The 13,151-nt window shown below is 38.4% G+C and overlaps 1 protein-coding gene and 1 pseudogene across 1 annotated transcript in view; one reads left to right on the top strand and one right to left on the bottom strand.

Moving 5' to 3' along the window:
• Positions 1-7,787, bottom strand: part of LOC113231354 (cyclin-dependent kinase 5 activator 1-like) — a 35,041-nt gene extending 27,254 nt beyond the window's left edge. The window contains exon 1 of the mRNA XM_026465645.1: positions 7,025-7,787. Within this exon, the coding sequence (XP_026321430.1) occupies positions 7,025-7,735 (711 nt within the window). The 5' untranslated portion in view covers positions 7,736-7,787. The remainder of the gene's footprint in view (positions 1-7,024) is intronic.
• LOC113231497 overlaps positions 7,734-13,151 on the top strand; it is a 23,593-nt pseudogene continuing 18,175 nt past the window's right edge.

Raw genomic sequence — 13,151 nt, forward strand, 5'->3', positions numbered from 1 at the left:
GTGTGTGTGTGTGTGTGTGTGTGTGTGTGTGTGTGTGTGTGTGTGTGCATGTGTATAAACACATGTAAGTACATACTTTATTAATAAGATTTACTTTAATAATCTCAAATGACTAATGAAAGTGACGAATAAATCTAATTGTATAGCAACCGCATCAAAGCTAATATTTTTATTCAATGACCAGTGATGATCCCGAACTGGGAAGCTTTTACGTGATTGGAACGTGATCCGGGCATAATTCGGATAATGCGCCGTATTTCAGAAGGATTTGGCAGTGACTGTGTTTTGTTTTGTTCAATTTGTTTTATTACAAACTTTGCTTCTATTACAATAAGATTATATATTAGATAAAAGGAAGTTTAGTAACAGTCCAGCTTCTTGTGAAAGAGTTCGATCAGGGAAGTACTTGTGCTACTTTACCTATTTCTGCCGCCAAGCAGTAATACTGAACATCACTGCATTCCAGTTTTTAAGAGTACGGGAGCTGGTGAAATTACAGGCACATAAGACTTGTCAACTTATGTCTCAGGGTGACAGGCGCACGATAGTAGCAGTGTTCCTCAGATCTTTGGGATTTAAATTTAAATCAGATCATGTCGCTTACCACCAGGCGCACGACTTGTTCCTCCCGTCACCTTTCATTCTTAAAAAAAATTGTAGTGGAGATTGATAAAGTTATGATTCTCCGAGACAACAAAATTAAAAAAAAAGTATAATTAGGTACACTCATAAATGAGCAACTACATAGAAGAATGATTATCATTGTATCCATTACCATTAGGTTTTTCATAATAAAGAGTGTTATTCGAATTTCTTTTCACGTAGAAATGAAGTAATTAAGTTTTGAATGTCAAATCAAAGGCAACTAGCGGGGTTATCGCCCCTATGAAGGTACTCTGTTACTTATGTGACGTCATGACGGCAATGCCTATGTGTGCAGTATTTCCGGGGTCGAGGTCACTACAATTCTGCGGAATATTGTTTTTAAATGAGATGTTATGATTAAAAGGATGTTTGCATTAGCATCAAACTAACCACCATAATGCACCCTTAGTATTATAAAAGTACATGTGATCATTATTTCTTTTTTAACTGACTTTAAAAAAAGGAGGAGGTTCATCTTATCTGATGGAAAGTGACATCGAGGTCAACGATGGAGCATGCACATCTAAACAATGCTTATTCACTCTCGCCTTGAAGCGACCCAAGGTATACCGTTAAGGGAATAAGTCTGGAGGCAGGGAATTCCATTTCCGTCCGCCATATAAATATGGAAGCGAAACCTCAAAAGTGTTGTAAAAAAAATAACTACATGAAACAAATTATAAAGGTATTTTATCTACACACATGTCGTAAACTCTATAATGTGTTCAAAAACCGCAAATTACGACCAGCATATAGGTAAACTGTTTTGTTAGAACAAATTTCTTATCTGTGAAAATGTTATCATTGCTTCATAATATCGAATTCGATGTTATTATTACATTCAAATTTCGAACATTTCTGAAAAACAAAACAATTTGATTGGACCTCAATTCTAATATCAGTCGAGATTAAGTTTTATTCGAAATGAAATGTCAATAGCAAACAATTTTGACAATTTCACGTTTCTTGATATAGAACGATATGATAGTTGGGGCCGATTATAGTTTGTCTATGAATTAAAAATAAAAACTACGGTTGTGTGACATGAGTGAGAAAAGTTTTTATTTGCCGCCATTTCGCCAGTCGTAACATGCAGTTCCTGAACACATAACAGAGAGCTTATAATATGTATATAGATAAAGCAGCGTGTGTAACTGTACATAGTTAGGCATTAAAACACACGTATTTTAATGCCTTTCATTATGTAACAGTCTCATAAACTACTATTATGACTCTCCTATTTAAGCATAAAAAGTTATGAACTAATTCCTTTCGTAGAATCGTTAAACCTACTTCACGAAAAGATGTCATTTTGGAGATGTGACTTTATTACACTAGGGGTGCGATAAGGTACGTGCAATTACGTAATTAATTATATTAATTAGAAAACCATTTCCAAATATTGTCCTAATAACTATAATACGTAACAATAACATTTTCTGCTTTATAATCTCTCAAAATCTAAGTCAAATAGGCTTTGTTTCATAGGTAAGAAAATTACACTTGAAATCGTCATACTGCTTAAAACTCTACTGCTCATTCGTAAGGCAGATTCCCCTGAAAATAATGAGCAAGAAACTCTAGGGATTGCTCTTTGTAAATATACCATTTGAATACATTTATCATAGGAAATGAAACTATTTTTCCGTATTTAAATCGCGTATATTTGTTTTTTCAAACAAACCGACGTTTCGGGCCCTTTACAGGTCCCATGGTCACGGTTGACTGAGGTGGTACAGTCTTCAACCAGTTATGTCTAATATTAATGCAAACCACCCTATTTTTTCAAAGAAAACATTCCAATTTACGCTACATTAAGTATAAATACGAATAAGTTGAGGATTCCACGCCAATGCCGCAGACCCCGTGTGAAACCACCAACAGTCGAGCGAAGACCTGCCATCTTACCTTACGTGAGAGGTGTTACAGACAAGATCGGAAGAGTCCTCAGGCGTGCATCTATCAAGACCTATTTCAAGCCCCTGAGGAAGATTTCTCAGTTCCTGAGACCCATCAAATGTAACATCCCCTTACAGGATGCAGGAGTTTACAAGCTTGACTGTGAGTGCGGTCTCACTTATATTGGACAAACGAAGCGAAGTATTTGTACCCGCGTCAAAGAACATATAGCTGATGTCAAACACCGTCGCGTAAACAAGTCTGCAGTCTGCGAGCATGTCATGGATAAACCTACACATTCAATGAAGTTTGACAAACCCCAGGTCCTTGCAAAAGAAGTCCGTTATCTGCCCAGGATGCTGCGAGAGGCCATTGAAATTAAAAAACAACCTAATTTCAACAGGGAAGATGGTTTCTCCGTACCACCAGTTTGGGATCCAGTATTTCCTCTAATGAAAAATCCCAAACAGACATAAGACTGCAGTACTAATTAATATGTTTTAGTTTATTCTAATTTCTATTAATAATTAATAATAAATTAAACTTAATAAAAATTCATTCAATAAAATAATTTGTAAAACTTAATGTAGCGTAAATTGGAATGTTTTCTTTGTAAAATTAAAAATAAGGTATTTAATTAATAACTATTGTAACTATAGTGAAAAAATAGGGTGGTTTGCATTAATATTAGACATAACTGCTTGAAGACTGTACCACCCCAGTCAACCGTGACCATGGGACCTGTAAAGGGCCCGAAACGTCGGTTTGTTTGAAAAAACAAATATACGCGATTTAAATCCGGAAAAATAGTTTCATTTCCTATGTGTAACAATCGCGAAAACCTAAGAACTCGATATACATTTATCATTATAGTATTTAATTTAAACATCTTAGATCGTGACTACCCTAATACTAGACTAGACTAGCAAGAGCTAAACGGGTCACTGCCACGGATTTTTGTTATCCAAGTACGCAGAAGCTGTATAATCACCTTTGGTAGAAGGTTTTTGTTTCACTATTATAGTTTTAAACCTCGTAAACAGTAAATTTTGAATATCAATCGGAATTTTATTATAGATGCGTATATACACACATCAAAAGTGTCTAGGGATCAAGTGAATATTTTTGAAATAAAAATTATTTAAGCAATATTTACCAAATCCAGTCTTCCAGGACGACTTCTTACTTTAATGCTTATGTTTTATTTAACCGCTTACCCCTATATTTAATTAAAATAAACTAAAATTGATGTTTTTGCAAATTGTGGGAAAAAACTCAAATTAACGGCGTCAATTAAATGACAAAAAAATGGCGAAAATGATGATTTTGCTCATTTTTATTGTAAAGATAAGAAAATTAATAATCTGTATTTCCACCATTAACACGAATCACACAATTACAGCGATTTGGCATGCTTAAGATGAGTTCATCAAAATCACTTTGAGGAATGGCCGCCCATGTGTTTTGTAACAAGTCAAAATATTGTTGTAGAGTATGTACGGTATGCATACTCGGCACAGCTCTTCTTTGAAGCATATCCCATGCGTGCTCAATTGGATTGAGGTCTGGCGATTGAGCAGGCCACGGCAGAACGTTGATACGAGCTTCGGCAAGAATGCGTGTTACGACTCTAGCCGTGTGTGGACGTGCGTTGTCATGCATTAGTTGAAATGAATCACCCAACTGGCCTCGCAAAGGGATGATAACATCTGAAACAATCCTCTCTGCGTAAACTTGAGCATTGAGGTTACCAAAGAGAGGGTATCCAAATACCGGCCCATATCATTATTGTTCCCCCACCATATGGATGAACTTGACAATATCTCAAACGTTCATGACGTCCAGATGTTCTCCAAACTCGAGTACGTCTTGTATCCGGTCTCATACCGAAGCGGGATTCATCCGAAAAGCACACATAGCGCCAGTCTTCTTCCTCCCAGTTTCTGTGTTCGCGAGCCCATCGTAAACGGGTCCTGCGATTGCAGGGTGCAATAGGTGGAACTCTGAGCGGCCGTCGGGATCGCAGACCCACTTCACGTAAACGATTTCGGATTGTTTGATCGCTTATTAGCAAGCCTGAGGAGCTGTGGAGCCTCGTAACCAACATCATGGCGGTCATGGTACGATTCCGTCGAGCAGTATTTTGGATATACCCGTCCTGTCTGCGAGTCGTGATGCGAGATCGTCCTCCATGTCGCTCGGCCACGCTGCCCGTCATGCGATAGCGCGTCCAGAGGCGACTTATGACGCTCTGTGTAGTGTTAAGAGTGAAAGCCACAGCACGTTGCCTGGAACCAGCTTCCAACATTCCGACGGCTCGCATCATCACTTCTCGGGTTAAATGATGTCGTCTCTCCATAATAATGTAAATTGTTTCGGTTCCGATGCAGATATTGTAATGATTTTGTCAAAACGCTATAACTTATTTTTATACAAAACCACATTGACAATCGATTTTCTTCTTATTATCGAATTTTAAACAATATTCCTTATTTAAATGTTAAAACTCACTAAAAAGTATCAATAGCGATACAAAAAAGTTAATATAATTAACCCTAATTACAGCAATACTCTTAAACGTACTTGATCCCTAGACACTTTTGATGTGTGTATATACATTGCCTCTGTAAATTTGAGACTTTTGAAGACGACTGTCAAGAACAGCTATTTTTTTTATTCCTCGTATTAATGTTATGTCTGCCACTATTTTTCATAAAAAAAATAAATAATATTTTTCTTAACGTAAATAACATTTTCATAAATGTACGTTTATCTGTTTTACAATACTCAAAAAAAATACAAAATCTGCCATAATTACTTCTATGTACTCACAATTTGTCCTAAATAACCTCCCCTGGCGTTAATTAGGATCTATATGACACGGACGTCTAGCTATATGTCCGTGCGGTTTACCTATACACATATGGGGTGTATGGGGTGACACAGGAAGTGGACGCGCGCCGCCGCAGACTGCAACCTAGACCAACCTATACTACCTATATCTAGTACCTCACGTCTAGATTGAAGGGAGAACATCATATACATTTAAACATAGAGATTTCAGTGTAATCACATCTGCCGTACATATATACTTTCTAATGTACGCGGTGCAATAGTTGCCAGCAGAACGACTGCACAATGTTGGAACTTGTATAATTTTTTACATTGTACCTACTGTATTGGATTCGTCTCGCTATTGTAAATTTCAAAAATTTACTATTTTATGGAATAATTAGTTGTTAGCTTGATTTCAGTAGAATCGATGGCAATACGAAATAATGGAAGTCCTTGAACGCCGACCGGCATCGAGTACATAACCAGAAGTAAAGACGAAATGTCATTTAATTTGTTTGAAAATTATTCTGCCAAATCATTACGACTGCTGATCGCATATTAATAAGAAGTGTAGCAATGCAATCGTGCTTTTGTATCGATGATTAAAGTCGCGCGCGTGTGTAAAGGTAGGCGATTAGCTTTGAGTAAGTTAGCAATCCATCTATTATAAAATTAATAACGAATGAATCTAAAAACTTGATACTAATAACAATGTCAATTATTACGATATGGGTCTTTCTAGTAAGCTCATTGTTGTTACCTATAGGTAAGGCTAGATACTTATTTGGTAATTAAAAACTACCCTTTTAATCGTCTGCGCATTTTATGTTACGGTCGCGGAAACCTTTAGGAAAAAGGGTAATAATAACCTGGGTTCGATCCGGACCGAGGACAGTGAACAAGGCATTGAAAGGAAGACTCCGCCGGTCGATACCACCTACTCAATGCAATTGCACCTACGCAATTTTACTATTATAAGCAAATGTGAATATTTTAAAAATATAGCAGCTTCTGTAGGGACCAAGGAATGCAATACAGCTACTAGAAATTGTAGGTTTGGAAGGAATAAAGATCTTGTTTTGTTGAAATTATTTAGCTATTCCGGCTTTAATACAACGCTTTCAAGATTTATACATAATATCATTATATCAAAATGAGGTAAGGATCTTTAATTCGCTGTCCTTTTCGTAACTTCTCGTCCCACGCACTGTCAATCGCCGGAATAACAACAAGGCGAGCCACTGGCTCCACTCAATAGATCCTTGTCATTTGCTATCGAGAAAAATTGTTACGAAAAGGCCTACTCATTATAACTTAAGAAAACAAGGCCAAAACGCAATTGAATGAACAAGATGCGACTTTTATGATGTCCTAATAGAATCCATTAATTAAAAGGAAGTTGTTCGCTTTGACCTATCATAAACTTATTAATTAGGCTAATTAGGCAGTTGTGTATCGCAAAAACACCTCATAAAGTGTAAAAATGGGCAAGCGAGTGTTAAAAAAAGGAAAGAACGAAACAAAAACGGTATCATTAACCTTAGAGGCGACAAGGAAAACAAAGAGCATTCGAGGGTAGACTATGCGCTGCGCAGAGAGGGCGCTAGTGAGTGCAGTGCGATGATAATGTTTGCGGGATGTTTACCTGCCAGCCCTGCAGCAGCAGCGAGCGGTCGACGGTTCGTAGCCACATAACGGCGTCGCCCGCTTGGAAGTCGCGCAGGCGGTGGCAACGCGCATGCAGAAACATGCCGAGGCACTTGAGCAGCTCCGATGTCGACGCCTGGATGACGGTTTTCCGCGGTTGCACCACCGGCCCTACCGCCGTTGTGGGCAATTTCTCCGCGTAGCAAACGTTGTTGTTGAGTACGTTGGCCCGCACCACCTCGGCGGGTGGCGGCAGCGGCGTAGGCACCACCGTAGGCCGCGCATATATCACGCCCTGCACGCTGACATTCTTGTTCCTGTCGAGCGGTGCATTGTCCGTCAACGGCGCGCGGAAAGTAGCCACACTCTTGCTCTTGCATTCTAGCTTCTTTTTGTTGTTGTTGGCCGTAGAGAATCTCTTCCACGAGAGCGCGTTTATAAACAGCGAATGCTTCTTTAGGTTCTTTTCGAGGGCTGTCTTCTCTGATATAATCTTGGCGGCATCGTCGAGAGTGGCGCGACGCTCGTGCGGCGGGATATCACGGTTCTCGCGGTTTTTGGCGTTGTTGAGCCGCTCGTAGGAGTAGGCAAGCGCCGCGGCAGCGCGATCGGGCGGCGGTGCGGCCTGGGGCAGGCGCCGCTCGCGCGGGCTGAAGCTCAGCACGGTGCCCATGAGGCCCGCGCGCGTGCAGCCGCTAGGTGCCCGCATGCATCACGTGCGGCCGACGGCGGCGGCGGCACTACCCCGTGTGGGCTCGATAGGGCCGCGCCGGCGCGCCGCCACCGCTGGTATCGACCGGCGCGCGCACCCAGCTGACTCCCCGCCGCCGTTGTGCCGCGAACGGCCAGCCGACCCCGCCCGCCCCTGTAAACAAACCCCTGTCTCCTCAGTGCAAAATCGCAACTTACCGAAGGTTTATTAATCTCAATTAAGTCACGTGCCGGTCACCGCTGATCGACCCACCAGCAGCTCTCGGCCTCAGTCCTCTGGGGACCAATTTATAGCTCTCTGAACGATTTCTCGATTTAAAATTTTCAGTTACATAATAATGCGACATCGAATGCGTCCACATAATACACCTCCGAGATGAAAACGAGTTTGGTAATCATACACAACGCCCAGGAGGCTTACAGCGTCGAATGTAAGCTGATTTCCTGACCTGAATAAAATTTTCATTAAAACACGGCAGGAATAAAAAGCTTCCGCTCGGCTAAAAGTTTCTTGACTTGCCTATAAATTCCATCAGTATGGAAATGAATGAAACAAGTACTGACTGGTAATTGGTAGACTTGTGCTATTCATAATTCAATTTAATTTCAATAAAACCCGTTGTGATGAATAATGATTTCAATAAAACAAATTTTCAGAATCTTTTATATTCCTCGTAAAAACGAGTAAAGTTCGCAAAGTACTGTTATTTTCTCTTACTAAAGGTTGAATTTCATTTTTCCGAATTTCAATGGCACTTTTTGAGTGATTTTGTAAAACCCTTTGTTCTTTCGATTTTAAAGTCTAAAACGTACAAATAAGTCCAAGCAATGTCAATAATTATAAAAGTCACAGAAATATTTAAGTTAAATACAACAGAAAACGATATTTTAGGTCACACGAATGAGATTTGCAGTAACACGAATGATTTTCTCATAAACATAAATGAGAAAGACGGCACAGTAATGAGAAATTATTATTACAACACACATTTTATCGTTCACAAAAAACGTTTAACATGTAACAAATATTTTAATATAACTTCTTGTATCAAAATCCTTCTCATCCATGTAAGACCATCTATCTATCTATACGTAATTAATAAATAAATCTAAAAAAGTATTTTGTTAATGTCATATAAACTTTTTTGTACATCAATATATCATCATCACCACCATCAACATCATCACCACCGTCATCACCACCACTATCACCACCTAATTGTTATATTTCAAGTAAATGTTTAGCTTAAAGTAACTATTAGACTTCAAAGTAGACAACAATGAGAGCGACAATAATGATATTTGGATAAATTTTAATTGTCAAGTGTGTAAAATAAGCTGAACCGTTATAAAAGTGCTTGGATTTTAAAGTTCCCTTTGTCTAATTGCTGTACAATAAAGTTTTTAAAACTATTACTTAATACTAATTTAGATAGATTGCTTTACATGAATGAGAACGATTTAGTCAATAGCGCTGAAAGTGGTATTTAAATCGATTTTTTGCTAAAACAGAGATGCACAGGTTACTTCACTGTGTACACTCTAATCCGAAAGGAGCCCCTTCTCACGTGTGCGAAGGGTGAAGGTGATGCGGTATGAACTTTGGTTATTGGGAGGCTTTTAGTTGAATTGACATTAATGATAAGAAAATTTGAAACACATTTTGTATTCCCAAGAAAACGTGTTTGTTTATAATAAATGGGAAAGTTATGGTATGTATTCGACGTGTAAGTTATTAAAGTTTATCCACGACGGGAAATATTGCTATTTCCTCGAGTGTTTAATTTTTTTTTCTTCTTTTCTTAATATTAGGGCGACGTGGAACCGGCTCCCATGAATGAGAATTTGCTTTTGAAATTTTTAAATTTTAAATTTTTTAAATTTTTTAAATTTTGTTTATTACTGTGATGTAGTAAAGTAGACTTTTTATGTGTAACACAGACTAAGTAAGCAAGCAATCGTATTAAATAAATAATGCTTAGCATTCATGTAATAACATAAAAGTTATTGAAAGGGACACATATTTGGAGGTTATCTGAAAACGACCCTAAAAAGAAATCGCACACTGCGTGTAATAAAGCTACATCTGCAAAATGACAACTTTTCAGGAGAGAGATTTATATAATATCATCAATCTACCTCTGGTTTTTGTTTATGCAAGTGAAACAAGATTTGTTTATGTATCTAAAAACCCAAGTAAGTTGTCATTCAAAAGTAGTAGTACTGTATTATTAAATCATCTGCAGAATCATCGCGATGACGTTACACTAACAAAAGGAATCTTTTTAGTAGGAAAGCCGTTTATGGATGTTTCAGGTTAATTAAAAAATTCTGTAGATCCATCTTTAGTAGCAGCTATGGGAAAAGGGGGAAATGGGAGTTCTTAAGCAATTATTGCAATAACAATCGAAGTACAAATAAAAAATTTATTGCAACCGCCTTATAATAAAATTAACATATATATATATATATATATAATAAACTGATAATTAAGATACATCTCAATAACTTTGAATTTATAATTTGGGAATCATAATACTTAAAAAAAGAATACATTTTGACCGCCTTTGCCCCTGCGTATTGGCAATTGCGGTCATCTTTTTGCAATTAGGGTCAGGTAAATTAAATAAATACCACAAAGAAAGCCCTTGCCGAAGTCACAGATTGCGCACTCCTCGTCAGTCCAAAGCACACATAAAGTGCACTACCACCACATTTTAGTATATAGTACCACATTTCATTGTCTTGTCCGAATTCGTTGCACATTATGCATCTAATTCCTTCTGAGTCATCATTTTTATCATTTAATTAATGACGAAAACGAGTAAAAATTACAACTAGGTCATCGGTAAAAGCATCTTATAGCAGTACAACTCCTTGTCTTACCTATTTCTGCCGCCAAGCAGTAATGTCTGCATTACTGTGTTTCGGTATTGAAGGGTAAGGGTGCTGATGAAATTACAGGCACGTGGGACTTGTCAAATTATGTCTTAGGTTGACGAGCGCTGTGGCAGTGCCCCTCAGATCTTTGCGATTTAAAGCTCTGAGTGGCACTGCAACTGTTATGGACAGGCGTGTAGCTTACCATCAGGTACACGACTTGTTCGTCCCGTTATATATTATAAAAAAAATCTTCCTGAATGTTAGATTGAGTTTTACTACAATTGCTTTGGTGCAATAAGGTCATGTTTGCAAAATTACAACTTTTCATGAGAGAGTTTTAAAGATTGTACAAACGAAAGTAGTCAATATTTTTTTAATGCCTAAATAGGTGTTATAAAATTTCACATAAATTATGCATGTATATTTCATATAATTCATACTAATTTTATGACTTTCATATGAAAAAAGCACTATTCACGTATAATCACATGTGGTCTTATTATATTACCATACCATTATCAGGCTTCTAGACCAGTGGCGTAGTTGGGGATAAAAAGCGGGCCATGGCCCCTGGCGGCATAGCAATGGGGTCGACGGCGACGAGCGCGGCCGATCCCTAACTATTCCAATTATTATTTTATTACTTAAAATTAGAAAATTAATTCTACTAATTGACAAAACGATATCCTGAAAAACACAAAGTTGACGACGGCAGGCGAACATAAAAACCGAATCAAGCCGACCTGCCCGAACGAACCACTTTTGTGATCGTGAAAATAGAGGGGGCAGCAAATTTAAGGTTTTTGACCGCCTCTGTGGCTTGCGGTTGTGTGTAGCTTGCACACTGGTTTTCATGGTGTCGCCATCTCTGAGATCCCGGGTTCGATCCCCGGCCGGGTCAGTGTAAAAAACTAACTTTTCTATATTGTCTCGGGTCTGGGTGTTTGTGGTACCGTCGTTGTTTCAGATTTCCATAACCCAAGTGCTTTAGCTATTTCATTTGGGATCAGAGCAACGTATGTAATGTTATCGAATGTTAGTACTAATATTATATCCTATATTATATTATTAAGGTTGACCCTGGGCGGCAGAAATCGACGCTACGCCACTGTTCTAGACTAGAAAGTCGGTAGGTAGATAAACAAACAAAGATAAACACTAACTTGCCACCCGCTCTAGGAGTGGCGCCGCAGCTGCCGCGAGGAGAAGCGAGGGCGGAGGCTGCCCCGTAAGGCTTCTAAGCGCATTAGCACGACCATGGGCACAGTGTGTCACGTGACCGTGATTGGTTTGTGATTGACAACTTGACTCTTGAAATTTCTGTTCCAGCAAATTTGACGTTTTTTGTTTGACGTGCCACTCAGAGCTTTAAATCACAATTCACCAGCACTCTTACCCTTCAAAACCGGAATACAGTAATGCTGACATTACTGCTTAGCGGCTGGAATAGGTAAGGCGGCAGTACTTCCCTGGACAAACTCTTTCACGAGGAGCTTTACTGCTATTCTACTCTTTAAAATATCCTAAATGAAAAGTTAACCCAACGACAAATATATAAAAGTAAAATACATAAAAGATACATAGAAATTTCTTATACAAAAATAATATATATATAAATAAGTAGGTACACCATATGTATGCAAACTAGCAGACATATCTCTCAGATGGCACTTGAGAGCACTGTAAATAATAAAGATTTTATTGCACTAGGCTGACGTCTTTTATAGCCACTCCTGCAATATTGCATACTTGCTTTACTCTACTCAAACGTAGAACAAATAAGCACGTTGTAAATTTCCACGTGACCTACCTGTCAGACGTAGCACTGTAAACCTTTTAGGAACAAGATTAAAATTAAAGTGAAACACAAAGCCGCATTTTAATTCTTCTATATACTACTAAATGTATATGTAAGCCACCCATCAAAGCGTACTCAGCGTCCCAGTGACCATTTCGTACCACTGCATCGTATAAAAAAGCCACATATGACCATGGGATGCACGAAAGAAACCTCTCCGCACCACGTACCATCCTTTCTTGTACGTCTGGCGCACCAATCGGCAGTCGCTACAAAACTCTATCATATAATTATATTTCGGAATTAAGGCCGTAAAGGGAGACGTCGAAGAAAACACCCTCAACGCAGATTTAGTCAATAATTACTTGATAGTCGGCTTATTCATTCTTCGTTATCAATTCGTTCAGCCTGATGTAAAATAGTAACGTCAACTAATTGCAGTTAGTTGTTTTACTCGTATGCAATTTTCACATTAAATAAAACAATAAAAAAAGAGAATAAAACGGATTCTAAATATCACGTCTTCACTCTCCAAGCAACTTACATAAAAAGCCTCCTCTCACCGATCATAACTTAGAATCATACCCAGTTGGAGCTGTCAAACTGACGTGACGTTTATAAAGAAAAAAAAATACAAAAATGTTTATTCGTTAACAAAAAATACAAACTGTTTTGTGTGCGTGTGCGTGTGTGTGTGTGTGTGTGTGTGTGTGTGTGTGTGTGTGTGTGTGTG

Source organism: Hyposmocoma kahamanoa, unplaced genomic scaffold (genome assembly GCF_003589595.1).
Source record: "Hyposmocoma kahamanoa isolate Upper Pololo Valley unplaced genomic scaffold, ASM358959v1 65, whole genome shotgun sequence".
Taxonomy (NCBI): domain Eukaryota; kingdom Metazoa; phylum Arthropoda; class Insecta; order Lepidoptera; family Cosmopterigidae; genus Hyposmocoma; species Hyposmocoma kahamanoa.